This window comes from Rhopalosiphum padi, chromosome 3, assembly GCF_020882245.1.
Source record: "Rhopalosiphum padi isolate XX-2018 chromosome 3, ASM2088224v1, whole genome shotgun sequence".
NCBI lineage: Eukaryota > Metazoa > Arthropoda > Insecta > Hemiptera > Aphididae > Rhopalosiphum > Rhopalosiphum padi.
This window is the reverse complement of record NC_083599.1, coordinates 4,452,132-4,470,075: the sequence shown is the minus strand read 5'-3', so window position 1 is coordinate 4,470,075 and position 17,944 is coordinate 4,452,132. Positions and strand designations below refer to the sequence as shown.

Below are 17,944 nucleotides of genomic sequence, written 5' to 3'. Positions count from 1 at the left end.
TTTCGACTTAATTATGAAATAATATCCAATTGCATTTTGCGTAATCGAACAGTCGTACTATAAATTGTCAACCGTATACTATGGCTGATAAAACGACATTCACGCGTGTGCACGAAATAGTATATTATTATAACAGTATATTATATATAGCTCGTAGGCATATTAGAAGAAGAATATATACACACACAATCTAACATCATATTTTTTTTTTCTAAAGAAAAATGTTATTATCTTATATTGGTATTTATTATAAACGGACTGACTTTATCACACGCGTGTGTGTGCATATTATATATTATATATATATGTGTGTGTGTGTGTGTGTGTGTGTGTGTGTTAGCTACGATGTGGATATATTTTAATGTATTTTGCAGTAACGTACAGACCACCGACTCGTTTTTCTCAAACTCATTCTGATTTATAGGACGGTTCGCCTCCCTTTTACTGCGCTGGTAAGGCAAATGCCGCACAAGGTTTTCACTGGCCAACAATAAAGTGTTGCTATTTATGTACCCCTCGGTACAATAACTGTTGGATTTCACATTAAAGGGATCTGGAAAAATCTAGCAGACGGTTTTTTTTTTTTTTATATCAGAATTATGTAAAATAGTTTTATGATTTTTGTACCACCGAATGACTGCGTGCGCCGTTGGTAGTAATTTTAATTGTTTTTTTTTTTTTTTTTGTTCACTGTGCGTCTGCAAGTCTTGAAACTTAAACGTTTGGATATTAAAATGCGGACCAACGTTTAAGAAAAGTCACGTAACGATCGGACCCCGTGGGTAAACATTTGACTAATGATGTGTCCTATATAAATAATATTATGATAAAACTTGTGGTGCGGAATAATATATAATATTATTATACTCTATTATAATATGTCTTTGAATGATACGAGTACATAAACCGTTTAAAGTTTCGCCAGAAAATATTTAAATTATGTCGGAAATCGTTGATGCCACAGATGAAGGTTTTCCTAACTCATCGAATGGTATTTTAGAGAGTTTCAGTATGCTCGAAGAAGTAGAAACTTTTTTTTAATGAATTGGAAATGTTTTTCAAAAAAAAATAATAAATAAATAATCAATATGAATACAGTAAAATGGCATAGTATCGTACAACAGTCGGTCGTAGTAGAACTTTGAGGACAAGTAGGTATTTACACGTAAACCTCTAAAACGTGTGTGATTGATAGACAGGCCGTGTACTACACTATACAAACATCTTTACCACCATCGTTTTAATGTCTATAGTAAACATTATTTGGCATTTAGGTAGTCGAAAATAATAAAAATAAAATTAATAACACGGCAGTCAGTGGCCGCGTTGAAATCCCATGAAGATACTACCGGGTTGACGGTGGTATTATTGTGGAAATAGAAAATTTCGTTGACTCACACTGACCGTGTAGTATAGCCTTGATTAGACCTATAATTTTTTCGATTTCGCTAAAATTCAGGACTTTTGAACAAAGTGCTATTAATTTTAATTTGTAAATTATAAATAATTTTGTACAATATTACATAATTTAGTAATGATAAATTACTCATTTTTAATTATTTTCATTATGTGGCCACCGTTGAATCCATTTTTTTTTTTAGTTTTATAAATCATACTAATAACATTAATATTGTATTGTTATTTTATTTGAATTATTATTTATTTTTAATAATAATTATTATTTCCAATAGTAAAATTACCCTAACACGGCGATTTAGATAGGCAATTTAGGTACAACAGTTTGTTGTGATCATAATTTTTAGTATCTCAAATTCGTAGTAATAAAATATAATATATAATATATATTTTTTTGTTCAAGCATTATAATATTGTTCTAATTGACAATCGAAGCAAAGTTATATTATTAAAAATCAAAATGTAATTTTATTATTTAAGTTTACAATGTCGTAATATTATTGTAGATATTCGTGGAATCATATTTTGTCTATCTATCTCTAGTTTGCCCCACTAGTTATCCTTTCATCCCCAAGAAGTTTAAATAATTTAAATCTCTTCCCCCAAACACATTATAAATATAATGTAATATTTAGCTGCAGTACAGTAAATAACATGTACGCCGTCGTGACAAGACGTTTTCGCTCGACACTCCGTGGATCCGTGTTATGGTGTATTATTATTATTATTATTATTATTATTACTATCATATCTAGGAGACCGTGCGATCAAAACGATTCGTGCCCACGATGAACAACGTCTGAACAATGGATCCACTTGTACTGCCCTTCCCCCGCACCCGTCACCGCGATCGTGACCGAAATCCTAGATGCGATACGATAATATTTCTCTGCGGATAATCGGTGGCGTTTTGGCAAAAAGGGACGGCCAAGCCAAACGTGACTTGGCCCCGCGCATTAAATACCGACGCGTATACGTTTATACATGCCCACGCCCAACTGAAATAATAGTAATAGTACTGCTGCTGCTCCTGCTGCTGCTGCTACTGTCTACTACTTCTACTACTACTACTACTGTCTACTACTTCTACTACTACTACTACTACTAATAATAATAATAATAATAAAAATATAAAAAAGTATAAAACCACACCGGGTGAATATACCTCGCTTGTTTGGCCAACCCGGTGACCAAATGTATATGAATTATATAAATAGATTGAAATAATAGAAACGACTAATTTAAAAAAAGAAAAATACTAGTTTTTTTTTAAAATGTATCAATGACTAAAAATCATTCTTTTTTTGAAAATTTGCACAGTTCAGTATTAAATAATAACGAGTAAAGATTATAAAAATTAATTATTGCTAGAAATTGAACACGTGTTTAATTTATGATGAAAATGTAATAATGAAAATATTATGTGAACGATTTACTAAGAAATATTTTTTTGAATATGACAGTAGAATAATACATAATTTTCAATAGCGAAATATACAGTAACAAAATATTATGTAAAAAAATATTGCAATTTGTGTTTTAAGTAATTTTAACTTTAAACTGATAACAATAAGGTATTAAAATCACTAATATTAACCGAAAATATCGTAGTTCATTTAACATTTTTCTATTTGATTTATGTTATTAATGTTGTAATATTTTTCTGTCCATTTCAGAATATTCCCGGAAATTTACACTAAGTTACGTTCAAGGAAATTTCTCAACCCTAATCAGGAATCACTTCAGTATAACCCGATGTTGTTAATTTATTTTGAACTCGAAAATAACATCAAATTATTCTAATAGAAAATCAAATAGAAGGGGTCTTCAAATAACCATAAATATTCAAAATTTGTTTGTAAATATTATTAATCAGTATATAAAAAAAAAAAATCAACACGAGTAACCTCATGAAATATACTGATAATCAAGGTTAGGTTAGGTTATTTTGAATTAAAATTTCAAGTTATAATATCAAATATTTTAAATAGGTAAACACATTCATTTTATACGACTAAAATAATTAATTATAATATAAAGATTGGGAAATTTAAATAATTTATCAACATTAATAATTTGTTAAACAGTTTTTCTATGTATATCAACTTAGTGTAATATATTATGTACATTTATTATTATTATATTAATTTGTACTTAAATATTTCTTAACTAAAATCACTCATTTAATATTTAAAGGATATAGTTACAGGATTAATAACATATTTAAAAATTTTTAAAAGTTTTTTAAATTTTAATTATTTTATATTACACGTTCATAGAAAAAAATAAGCGAACATGATAAAAAAAAAAACGTTTCACAGAATGTAGAAAACTCATAGGAGAAGACCTTATAATTTTATTATAATATCAAGAATTAACAATCATAAAGAAAAAAAGCTTTATTTATAATTCGAAGTAGTTAAACATGCATTTAATAATAATTTGTCGAGCTTTCAAATTGTCAATATATTCTATGAAAATTGTAATACTCGTACTATGATTTTATTATCTATAATAATTAATAAGGAATTTCTTAAATTTTTATGACTTTATATTTATACCAAAATGTTCAACTAAAAGTTCATTTCGAAAATGGTATTACTGTTATTCAATACTTGAGAAAATAACTCAAAAACATTCTTGGTTCAGGATTATTATTTTCTATCTCCTTTATATATATATATAAAAAAACAACTAAAATCGATTTTTGTAAGAATGTATTCACCGTAAATTTCACATTTTATTTCAGTTGTACGTCGAAATTGCCTTAAGAACTACTAGTGAAAAAAGTATAATATTAAAATATAATAAACATCCTTTACTCAATATTACTATCTTCGCAAAACCTACTACATGTTGACTATATTATTAAATTTTGTTGTACCAGAGGTTAAAAATAACCTAACCAACCAGAATAATTTTTACCAAACATCCTAAATTAAAATGAAATTGATCATTTTCAAAAGAAATAAAAATATATTTACTATTTTTTTTTTATGCGTAACTTTAATATCAATATTTTAATCGTTCCGCTCAATATTTTACACATAACATAACGACTGAATTGTAAATGTAACCATTTTATATGTGTGTCTGGACTACTAAACAGTTTAGAACACTTAATCTTTACCGACAACAAATGGTAAAATAAATCAATTAAAATTACAAAATATTATTGTAAGATTTAAGAAATTTTAAAAACAACGATGATAACCAAGTTTATTCATCTTATAGAATAAGAAACCAGAAAACAATTATTAAAACCTTAACACATTATTAACATATTTATTTATTTTACACTGTTTACAACAGGACATATGAGTAGTACCTTTATAAATTAACAAGTATAGAGAAAAAAATAAGTTCTAATATTAATATAATCAACGGAATCAAATACGATATAATTAAAAAATAATAAATAATAACAGATATAGCAACTGAATACAATTTTAATTGTTTTAATGATCCGATAAATATACTTAAAATAAATCTTCGTCAATATACTCGTAAAATAATCGAAATTTCGCCAAAAAAAAAAAAAAAAAAAAAATGAAAAATATTAATGGAAATGAATATACATAATACAGTAGGTAATCACATTATTGACTTGAGTAGTTTTTATAAAAAAAAGTCCTCCAGAGGTATACCTTCATATATTAAATAAATAATAATTAATTTGCTAAGTATCAGGGGACGTTTTCTTGTTATATTTACAAAAATAAAAAATATTTCGTTCCCTGGTTTTTTAACTCCAGTTTCTCTATATATTTTACTCATTTTGAGTAAAACTAAAATAATGGCGAACACAATTTATTTGATTAAAAAGACCTTATTATAAACTGCCACCGAGGGACATTTTCTAACCCAGGAATTCATTACAATGAACATTGTTTATAAATGGAGTTTTATGCCATGGCTTTTTTTTTCAGAGAAGAATTGCCAGTAATTTAACAGTAAAAATTCGATTATTTTTTAATCATCAAACTATTGACCGACATAATCGGGAAAAAAAACAAATTCAAATTGATCGTTTTATACTATCAATTTATAAATTTCCGGTTATAAAGCATAATCATATCCATTTAACATAGTAAACAAAATAATATTTGTATTGTGTAATCATGGGTGAAGAAGAGAGAGATTTTTCTATACAAAAAAACAAATGATTTCAGATATTTGTAATGGCTATAATTTTCATTTAATTTCGCTTTGTTTAATGCATTACATAAATTGATTACTGTTTTGGGTTACTTAATACCCAACAAATTACAATTTAATAACTCCGTGTACGGTGGGTAGACCACTATTTTAGTTCGGCCTCAGAGACAGTTCTGTTATCAAAGCGCATTTTAAACCGATTATAATCGTATTTAAAACAATATTAAGCGGAGTTATTATAGCATATTTTTCCTAGTTCGCCAAAAACGACGAGTAGTTAATGACTTTATTGACCTGAAATTTTAATTATGTATCGATGACCACGTCATATTTATTACAATTAAAATAAAGTTTACGATCTATAGTGTACGTAAATTTTATATTTTGTATGATGGCCGTTTTTTTCGCAAATATTTTAAACGTTTGCAATGTTGCAAATGTCAATATCAATTTTGGTCCAGATTTTCTCTTAGACATTAGTATAGAATTTACTATAACATATATTTTATTATCATTATAAACCTGCAGCATCTCAACAGAGATTTCAAACGTTTTAAATGTTCACTTGTTGTGACTGCGATAATACCGTCTGTATAACAACTGCTTGTCACTATTATATAGACATATACGGATATGATAGCAGTGAGTCGCGATGTACGCATCCAGAAGCTATGATTTATAGTATTTATTTATATTTTTTTTTTCGAAAAAAGCTTTTTATCGGATTGAATGGCGAGGTCATCGTTTCCAGAACTAGACATATAGCGTTCCGATTCATCAGGAGAACACAAACGTTTTGACGGCACCGTTTTGATTTCTCGCGAACGACAATACATTTCAGATAATAAAAAAAAAAAAAAAAATAAAAAACGAGACCGACAAAACAATGTCAATAGTAAACACTGTAATGGTTGACGTAAGCGGTAAGTTCGAAAAGCAAAGTAAAAATTTACATTTTACCTTGTTCGTGTACACTTATTATATTTTATATTATAATAATTATTCGATTATTGTATACACAGCGATAAAACGCTACATCGGCTTTTATAGTATTTACACAATGTTATTGGATTGCTACGATGCGACCGACTGAAGATAATGTTTAAAATTCCTATCCACCTCGATCGTGTTTTTTTTTTTTTTCAATCTTCGACCTCTACGAGTCGTAACGCAAAATAATAATAATATGTCGTCAAATGTTGACATAATATTACGAAATTAAAATGTACGCGACAAGAAAACCAAAATCGTATTATGTATGTAGGGCGATAAAACGGTAAAACACCTGATGTCGTAACAGTATTAATTAAATACATTTAAAAATGAACTATTATAGCTACATAAAATTATGATATGCACTGGCCGCGTGTCTTAATTATTGTAATGTACTCATCTGTTTCCACTCCTCGCGTCGGTGCTGATAGTGGTAGTGGTGGTAGTAGAGCAATGTTATAATCGCGATAATATTTCGCATTCGTTGTAGGACGTATAACATAATTACTATTATAATGAGCGTGTAATGCGTAATAATATAAACTCGAACAGGTGTGTGACGATGAGCACTATACAACTGTATTCACGTTATTTTTGGTAGAATGGCGATACATTTATAATACGTAATATAATATGTTTATGAACAGCAATCGCCGATTTTAGCGTTTCGTTTCGTCTTAATGTCAGCCCAGTCAATAATAAAATAATAGGTACGCAATATTCAGCTAAAAAAACGAAATGCACAAAAAAAACAATGAATAATCGCTATGATCAGAATATTAATTTATTGAATTCTGGAGTGTTTTAATTATTTTAAGATAAATTGTTGTCAGACACACGTTCGGTAAACCTTATTTTAGGAATTATTATTATTTTAATCGTTGCACGGCCGGTAGCCACGAGGCATAATATTTCGGTCGGAAACGATTTGAGTGGTTATGTGGTTAAACCCTTGGAATTAGTTCAAAAATATTTTCCATAATCTGATTGAAATTAAATTTATTGAAAACTTTAACGTTTTGTTTTTAATACCTACCTCGTGTTTACGGCGGACTTGCGGGATGAATAATTGTACGAATTGTGATGTACAAAAAAAATTAATAATCTCCAAGAGTTATTCAAAAGAACGAATTAATTCTGGATGTGCGCCTAGTCACGTTTAATTCAAAACTATATTACAATATTATACATGCAAACAAAAACTGTTTAAAAAAAAAAAAAAATGATAACGTAATGAGATTTTTAAGTATCGCAATGTTTATAGTACAAACACACAAATTGTACGTTTAAACAATAAAAGAGTTGAATACATTGTACCTATAGTCATTAGTACGAGTTTGAGTTAAACAGTAAACTGCAATTAATACTTAGCGTGATGGACTGCCTGACATTCATTCAAAGACATAAAATCAACACGTTTATAAAAGACAACTATTTTCTAAGACACGTTTCCTCATTTATTTTTGTAATACCACCGACGTTATTATAATAAACACCAGATTGTTTACCTTGGTGGATGGTAATGTTAAACTTTAACATCATATTTTTAAATAATTTTATGTACTTTAAACAATTATTTTAAATTATTATAGAATAGGCGTTTAGGATAAATTCACCTAAGCCCTTCTAGAATAATAATAAAAGCACATTGTTCAGTAAAATGTCAGGTCAACAACTACTGGACAAAAAAAAAAAAAAGATTTTTTTCCGTGTTCCTATTATGTTTTCAAATGTCAACAAATTAAAGCTTAGAGCAACCACAAACAAAAAACATGGCTCTTTTACGAAAAAAAAAAAAAATCATTGTTTGCTTGATTCTTATTGGATGGTATTTCAAATCAAAACATTAGTTCGGGCTGATAATAATACTACTTTTTACTAAAAAAAAAAAAAAATTCGATAGGTTATACGGGGTTATTATACTCGTATTTACGAAAAAACACTGACTTTCTTGAAAATACGTTTTTACAACTTAAAAAGTATTATTAGTATTTTAGAATATATTATACCCAATATTATAACGACGTCAGTGTTATTTATATTAAATAAATTACGGTTTTTCTTCTCAAAAAAAAAATGGACATATCAATGTTTGTTGTAAGAACAAAACATTGAACAATATAATATGAAATATGAAATTTGTCTTCTAAGTACTTGAATAATTTAAAACATTTTATTATCACAGAGATAATATTATTACGGCGTTAAAAAAATAATTAGTTTAGGTTTTTAAAAAAAAATTCGTGTTAATTTAATTTATACTGAAGTAAATTGAATGTGAATTTGAGAGTGAACGAATTAGTAACAGAAAACCTAAAATTATTGATTGAAATTATAATTTTCATGTATTTTAATATTCTTACTATGTTATTATTATTGTCTAATTCAGTTTATGTCGTTAAAGCAAAGACTTGTAAATGTCAACCTTTCATCGGTGGTCACTATTTAATCGATAAAATTCTACACAATTTTCTCGATTAAATAATGGTTTGTCTGTAGTATAATATCTTTTTATTATTTTTATTATTATTGAATAAAACACCGCAAAAAAAAAAAATGTTAAAATTAATATCAACTTTCAGAATAGTATAGTGAAAGAGTTTATTTTATATATATACATTATTATTAGCCACTTCAAATGAACTGCAGACTACACTCCACTACATCTTAATAAATGATTGACGTTGATTGGAATTTTAAATTAAATTAAGGACCGGTGAAGGGCTCACTTTTAATTAACCAACGAAAATACAGACAAACAGCAAGGATATATCTTATAGAAAATATGCAAATAAGTCGTAAAACTTCAATAGGAACTCTTGAGAATTTCGCCGGAATAATTTGTACCTACCTACCTACCACAAAGAGCTATCCGCCGTGTTTTCCCGATTTCTCATTTAACCTAACCTAACTCTCAAGGTAACGGAAAATCATCGCGAGCCCCCTCGTACACAATATACTAAATTAGTGTACATTATATTTATGCATGTATACAGTTTATGCACTACATCGTCATATTGTATACAGTACAATATAGTGTATAGATAGAGATTTCCTCTTAGTGACTGGCTCTTCTGAATAATCTCCGTGCCAAACGGTCGTGGTTCCGATTCCAGAAAAGATAATTTGCCTTCCGACATCCTCCCGCCACCTCTAGCCGTAACACACAACACTGCGGCAGACGACGACGACGACGACGACGCGCTATCGACAAAAACCACGCGAGTCTTATACGATAATAACGAACCTTCTGCTGGTGTACATACTGTCCGGGCTGAGGGTACGGCTGTTCCTAAAAGCGATCTATTTCAAGTTGAACGAGTGCACAACGAAATAGTATAGAAATAATAGTAACGATTTCGAAAACAAAAACCGTCCTTTGCAGCGTATTAAAATTACGGCGGAAAAAAAAAATATAATTTATACCGTACTATATATAGACGTGCGGTTAGTGCCAAGTGTGTTAGAGAGTTGGTTTTGCAGACTTGGGAAATCCTGATTTCTCCCCTTCCCCCCCGTATCCCTCGTTTTTGCGTTATATATTTATGGTTTATATTTATTGCGTTCTACGGATAATAAGTTTATTCAACTCACAGGTAGATAAGTCGGTATTAATACGTATGGTAGTAGATATTTTACTGCACTAGACGTTTGGCGGATAACCGCGCCGCCGGTTTTACGTCGATTTTATACCGTTTTTATATAAATCTTTGTAGCGGTTTTTGGTCGAGGAACGATATATATTTTATTCTCCATTGTTTTTAATATTTATGAAGTAATACAAAATTAATATCGTGTGGGATTACTTTTAAATGTGTTTTCGTGAATTCGCGCGGGTTGTTTCGACGTCACGGATACGATTTAAATAGGTTTTTTAACTTAATCACAAGATAATAGCATTTAATAAATAACACATAATATTATGTAGTCAATATTAATGTGTACTTAAAAACTGGAAGCTATTTTATCATAATATCCGTTGTACTCGTAAAGTCTGTGTTTTTTGTTCACGTTTTCTGCTTACTCAAAGTAGTAAATTTTATTTAATGGCCAACATTTTCTTTCATGATCTTTGTCTCTGTGTTTGACTTCGCATTATTTCTAACGTTGTCTACGGATATCATATTATCTTCCGGAGTGTTGAGGTTTAAACTATAATCCTTTGAAAATGGGTCATATTATATGATTTATATTTTTTAGTAAAAAGCTGAACGATTTTAGATTCGGAGTAGATTAAAATAAATATTTATTAACGTGATTGAACATACCCTATTATCATTATTATTATTATTATCATTATTATCATTATTATTAGGATATTAGTATATTATTTATCTGATATTGCCACGTTTTTATATAAACCATTATTGTTCTTGGAAGTATAAAACTCATAATAAAAATCACATGACTTTAATCATATAGTATATGACTGGTGAAGTTCTAGCGATTTATTTTATTCAGTACTAAAAACGTAGATTCACATAATCGCATGACTGTTAATGATAATTTTACCAAACTTAAATAGTTTCATTAAATTGGTTAGTTAATTTTTGGTAAATTTGGGAATAATGATAAAAAAATTCCAAACCCATTTTCATATATATTTAAATATTAAGTATGATTTTACAATGTAATTTGGCCTTTCTATAACTAAAAGAGTATAGTAAATTGAATAGTAAATTGTCAATAAAATTTCGGTTTATATCAAGCCATTTCAAATTAAAATAAAATGTACAATTCATTATAATCAAATGAATTTAAATTTAAACAAAATAATTGTGAATAATTTAATATAATATAACATGAATGTATATACCCTATACTGCGCATAGTTCCATATGATATGGAATAGTTTATATTTATTATCATAACTCCTAAATTATCGTTAGAATTTCTAACACAGCTGTTTAATTTGAAAGTAAACATGTCTATCATTACTTAGTTATCACGATGAAACGTTAATATAACGTTATATAGGTTTAAATTTGTTTAGAACATTCTAAACCATATGATCATTGGTTACAGTTTCACTGTGATTATATAAAAATTTATATAAAATCGAATTTAATTGTTAACAGTCCGAAAAAAATACGATTGGATAGGCAATATTCTATTTAATTGATAACCAACAGCTGGATTAGGGTAAACATAATTTTGACCGCCATTTAATTGATTGTATAACTGTTCCATATTAACAGATAATAATTTTGAATTTCCAAGTTCAAAAATAAAAAAAAAAATTATTTTTTTTATTTTTTCATAATTATTTATAGTTTAATAACTACAAAATTTTTTTTTTTTGAAACTAAAACTCAATTTTTTTTTTAATTTGAGCATTGTAGGGTTTTAATATAAAATGATATTAAAATATATCAATCATCCAACTGTAATAATGTTATGTTTTAAATTTAAAAGAAAATACCTAGAAAATGTTTAGAATTAGGATTGTGAAATACTTATCGCCTTTCGAAACCCTTGGAGTGAGAAAACCAATATAGAAATGTGGCAAATAATATTTTTTTTTAATATTACGATCGACGTATACATATTTTACATAATATTATTCATACTTGCAGAAATAACAGTTGCCTAATCCAACCAATAATACTATTCGAAAATTGAGAAAAAATACACTTTTTTTCATAAAGTACCTATATACACTATACGTGCATGTCTAACGATAGTGACCTAATACGCGCTTATCCATACACGTGGCGTATATTATAAATAACATACTATGGTCGTGTAGGTTGTATAGTGATGTTGGAAAATACAGTGTTATATCGCGGGACGACAACGAGTAATTCAACATTGATTTTATCTGTTGCCAATTAATAGCTGTTTAGTCTTTAAACCTGTTAAATTGAAAAATGCTTTACACGTAGCAATGTGCTAGTGTTATTATGGATCTCGTCCAACAGTTGTGTTCAAATAGTCTTATATTTTGATAGTTGAAAAAAAATTAAGTAATAATAGGTACTGAACGGTCCGTTTAAATGCACGGGGACGCTTCAAAATAAATGTCTCTAAAACATAACCAAAAGAAAATAAATCATTCCCACTAGTAATTACCAGAGCCCAATAATCCAGATTAGGGTAAACAAATTAATGCAATGGTTGCACGATTTTAAGTCTTCTGCATTGATTATTCAATTTAAAAGTCTCGTAATACTTTTAATACGAACTTAAAGATTTATTTAAAATTAAAATAAAATACTTCAAAAGTACTGGGTATACACACAATATAATATGTTGACTAGATAAAATATTATCTAAAAACTATATTGGTGAAAACTAATTGCAAGTCACGTATCAGCCATGTTGGACTCTGATTTGAAGTGAAAAACAATAAAATTCAAATAATCTTAGGTAAATATTTTCAAAACAGGAAACCGAATTTATGGGTGTTTTTTTAGATAGCGTTTTTTTATTGCATCGAAAAAACTGGTATTAGTGGTACCGCTTAGAATCAGCTATAGAATACAATAATAATTTAATTTATACTTAATTTAGCACATACGCCACTGTGCATCTGTATCAATTCAACGTCAAAAGGATATATGCTTTTGAAAATTAAAACACGTGGTTTATACCTATAAGCCAAGAAAATAATAATTTAACACATGTACAAGATTGAAATCTGCAAAAAAAAAAAATGTTTCGGAATTAATCCGATCGCAGTTCAGACGGTAGGACATTCATATTCTAAGCATTTTTATGTTAAATACGTTTTTTGATTTAATTTCACAACACTCACGAAATGCTAATCGTGCACATTATTTTATAATATTGGGGAGATGTACAAAGTAGTGTTAAATTTTATTTATTCATATTCTTTTTTTGGGTACCTTACCTATAAGTCTTACAAAAAAAGTGTGGCGCATGATATGCAAAAATCCTACAAACCTAACTAAGACTTACCATTTCTTTAGTCCTTTGCAAAATTTCAAGGTATTCTGGTAACAATAATCTGTATCTAATCATTAAGTCATATTGTTTATGTATTTATTATATTGGATTTACAGTGGCGGATTTCAGGGAAAAAGTTCAGTCTTCAAAAATTACATTTTCACATTGAAAGAGAACTTTTAGAAAACAGTGTTCAAATGATGAATAAAACAAATAGAAAACTAGTTTGTAAGACTGTTATTTTTGTAAATGTAATATCGTTGATAATATTTGTAATCATAGACGATAAAATGTACGTTAATAATATACGTATGTTTGCCCATAGATAGTCGATATGGAGATACGCGTTTAAAACGCGTATAGTAATCATAGTTTTTTCTTATAGTAAAACATATCGGTAGAGCATACACACGTAGAACGCCGTGTCTGTATGTAATTATATCGAAATATTTTTATTTTCATTTTTGGTATAAAAAGAAAAAAGAGAACTGCGAGGTTACAGAGTCCCACGCGCGAAAAGGTCGAGTCGACGAATGTCCATATATTATTGCACCGTTAAATCCGCCACTAACGTGTCCGTCCACGAGTAATATGACGTGCACACAGCATTATTGAAAACATACAACGATAATATTATAAAGACATAGCGCAGTTTGCACTCGCGTTCTAAGCGCGACAACGCTGTATTTTTACGCCTGAAAAGTGTGACGGATAATTAATATGTCGTGTGTACTCACGTTCGCGTACGACGGGCGCGGACTGCAGTTTGAACTGGTTTTCGATCTTCGCGTTGCAACCTGTGGAAAAACAAAACGAAAAAAGTTATATAATCAGTGCGATTTTCAATTCGGGGAGAATACCAGCGATTTGCGGTAAAACGGGACGTTAGCGAGCGTCCTGCAGTGTCAGTACTCGGCCGCGAGATGACGCGCGAGCGGCACAACGGCCTTTTCCGCGCGACAGAGAGAACAATATATTATAATAGTATAATATAGTATTGTACGTATATAACAATAATAATATGCTAAAACGGTCGATTGTCTTTGGGTTTCCGGTTTGCCTCAAATGCCCGGAACGAATCCGTTTCCGGACCGTGAGCGGCGGCTGCAGCGGCTCTTAATAATTGAAATTCACTTTTGGTAAACGCGCACCGGAATGATATACACTCCACTGAACGAATCTCGAGTGTACTCGAGTAGCGGCCATCGTCCGTCGCTTTGGCGTAAGACTGTGCGTTATCGCGCGACGTACGATATATTCTTGTACACATTATACACAGCAAATCGCGTACAGACGAGAGTGACGAGTGTACGCACATATTTTTACAGTTCATAACGGCCGCAAATAATAATAAAATAAATACTGCGATGGTGTGTATATACTGTTATATTATATTATGTAATAATATGCTATTATACTATAGGGTCTTATTGTTTCCGCGGCGGCCTCGAGACCGAAAGACAATAAGACGTTCAATTATCGTTACTATTATTGGTAAATTCAAATTCTCGGAACGCAAAAACTCGAATTGAAAGGATGCCGAATAGTTTTTTATTTTTATTTTTTAAATTCGATTTTTTTTTTTCGCCAGATAGAGTTCTTTGTTCTACAGTAGTACAGTTGTGCAGCCTCCCTCCCCGAGTGGGGGGTGGGTAATATAAAAAACACGAAAATTCGATGAGCTCACTTCGTCGTCGACTGCTGCGGTGATCGCGCGTCTGTGCTGTGTATGCGTAGGTATGTAATATAATATTACGCGTATAAGGCACACGAGGAAATTCCGTCGGCGGCGGCGGCGGTGTTATTTTTAATTTTAAGTAGCCGTCCAAGAGGGCACCGGGAAACGTATATAATTATACAATCATAATACTAATACTAAATTACGGAAATAATTTATAGTGTATTGTCGACGAAACGATAGAAGCGCCTAAAATAAATTCGCGAATTATAGTGTTTATTACAGAGTTGTCGACAGGTAGTTTACTCACGAGAACGATACTCTGCTATTAAAATTTAGAATCAAACAATTCATTTCACATATATTTATTAAAATCAAATGACGATGTTTTTAAACTGAATATTATGCATCGTCCCACTCTAGTCATAATGTACTGGATTTGGTGATAATTTTATCAGACAACAGTAAGTTATTAATTCAAAATGTATAAACGTTTAAAAAAAAATTACATAATTTTCGGTCGAAATACAACAACATTTCTTATGGTATTTATGTGTTGTAACTTTATGAGTATTTAAAGTTTAGATAAGTAGAGTAATGGACCGACATTTTGCAGGGTTTCTCCGTACCTACGCACTCTGCTTACCTAAACTTTTAATACTTAAAACTCATAAATTACTCGTCCGAATTTAAATTGGTATGTATTGATATACTCCGAAAAATATTCTACTTTAGAATTTGAAATAAAAATATGTGTTATTTAAAAAAATATATAACGATAAAAGCATTAAAAATATAAAATTTTCAAAAAAAATTGTTTTATTTTGGCTTGAAATTATGTAAAACATTAATGGATTTCAAAATAACGAGTGGTTTTCGATTAAATAACCGCCCTGCGTTATGTATAAAATAGTGGTTTGGTATAATTTAATTTCGTGAAGTCTATTCAAAAAATTTTAAATGGACTATACATGATAAATTTGTTTATGTATATTTTTAATTACTAATGAGTAATGTCTGTTGGTCGAATAATAGTATAATTCATGTCATGTTCTATCATAATATATTATTTATAATAATACACGTGAATCTGAAATAACTGTTATGGTTGGTAAAAGGAAATACTTTGAAATAGCTACGATTCGTTTTTACGTTTCATTCAACCGAGTGTGTCATAATAATGTGTGCCTATACATATTATATATTATGTATTATATATGAATATCAACGAACATAACGTATTATACAATATTCCTTTACGAGGGAATCAAAAGTTTAGCTTTTAAGTAATATTATCTACTTCCGACGTTTTATTCAACGAATTTATTTTTTATCCGTGTGCATTATATTCGACGGACATATTTAATTCGTTAGACTTCTTTCATTTTTCGCATCACACACGACGGGGTAATATTATAAGGTATGGTAAATATTATTTTTTCCAGTCCGTTTCACTTTATTATCATTACCGCCGAGGCGGTAAATATATGTTCGACTGCTGCCTTAGACTGACAGCCGCTTTCAGCCGAGCTAAACGAACGTTTTACCAGTACCTACCTATCCGCCACCTACGTATATTATATGTACATGGTGCACACACTTTCTGTAAACAAAACGTATGCGCGTACGGTATTTTTTTCGCCCGCGTAGCAGCAGGTACATATAATACCCACGAACATTTGAATATGTATACGAATGTGCGTGTTTATATTATAATATTTTGTGTTGTTTTATTTTTTTTTTTTGCCCCGCCGATGAAAAAATCTGGAGATTTAACCTTTTGTCCCGGGGCGGCCCAATAAAAACCGTGTACGCCTGCCTGTCACGGCGTTCTCTAAATCAAATTATAATCATCGTGTAATCCGCGGACCATATTTTATAACTGGAAACGGATTTGCAATATTTTTGTGTTTGCCGAGGGTTACGCTCCGGCGGCGGGTGTGATGTGAATAAAAATTGTATAATGCAACGCATGCTAAAAAAACAAAACAAAACATCAACTATACATATATATATATATTATATAGGCTCAGAGCGTGTGTGTGTGTGTGTGTGAGCGCACAGTGTTCACCCTTCGTTAAAAATTTGCATGGCCCAAGGTACAAATATACTTATATAATAATAATAATATCATATCATTACTGTTATTATTATACGGTTTATAAATGCACGCAATGTTGACGGACCCGTCCCCTGTCACACGCGCCGCCCGGTTAACGAGGGTGGAACCGTGGACCGATGTATTCGACACTCTAATTGCAGCGTGTAGATAATAATATTATTATCAAAATAGGTAAATGAAACGAACGATATTAAAACGACCATATAACGCCGGCGGAGAGAATAGACCAAGTAAGTACACTCGGGATTTTTACAACAAATGAGCATTTCTCAGAAGATCATTAGAGAGAGAGAGAAAGGGAGAGAGAGAGGCTGTGAGAGGAGAGAGCTGTGCATATTATATCATTATATTATGTATGCGCATTGCGCGTTTACGTATACGTAGTGTATATTAAGGACGGCGGCGGTTATGTGTATATTAATATTATACCCGACCCGTCCTATCGAAACACGAACATTTTAATAATTGCTAGAGTTAAATAATACATATTTTAGTCTGTTTAAATTCGGATCAATACTTTGGGTTAAGAACGCGAGACAGATCATTTGCACGGATAACGTCTTCGGCTGACGTACAACACGTGTTCGGTGTAACATAATAATGTGCATATTTTAAATGTTGAAAATAAAAAAAAACATACAATTCTATTTTGAAATCAGATATAATAT

At 30.0% G+C, this 17,944-nt stretch overlaps 1 protein-coding gene across 1 annotated transcript in view; it reads right to left on the bottom strand.

The window, feature by feature from the left end:
• Positions 1-17,944, bottom strand: part of LOC132923691 (uncharacterized) — a 350,681-nt gene that overhangs the window by 279,784 nt on the left and 52,953 nt on the right. The window contains exon 2 of the mRNA XM_060987614.1: positions 14,214-14,273. Coding sequence (XP_060843597.1) covers positions 14,214-14,273 — 60 coding nt within the window. The remainder of the gene's footprint in view (positions 1-14,213; positions 14,274-17,944) is intronic.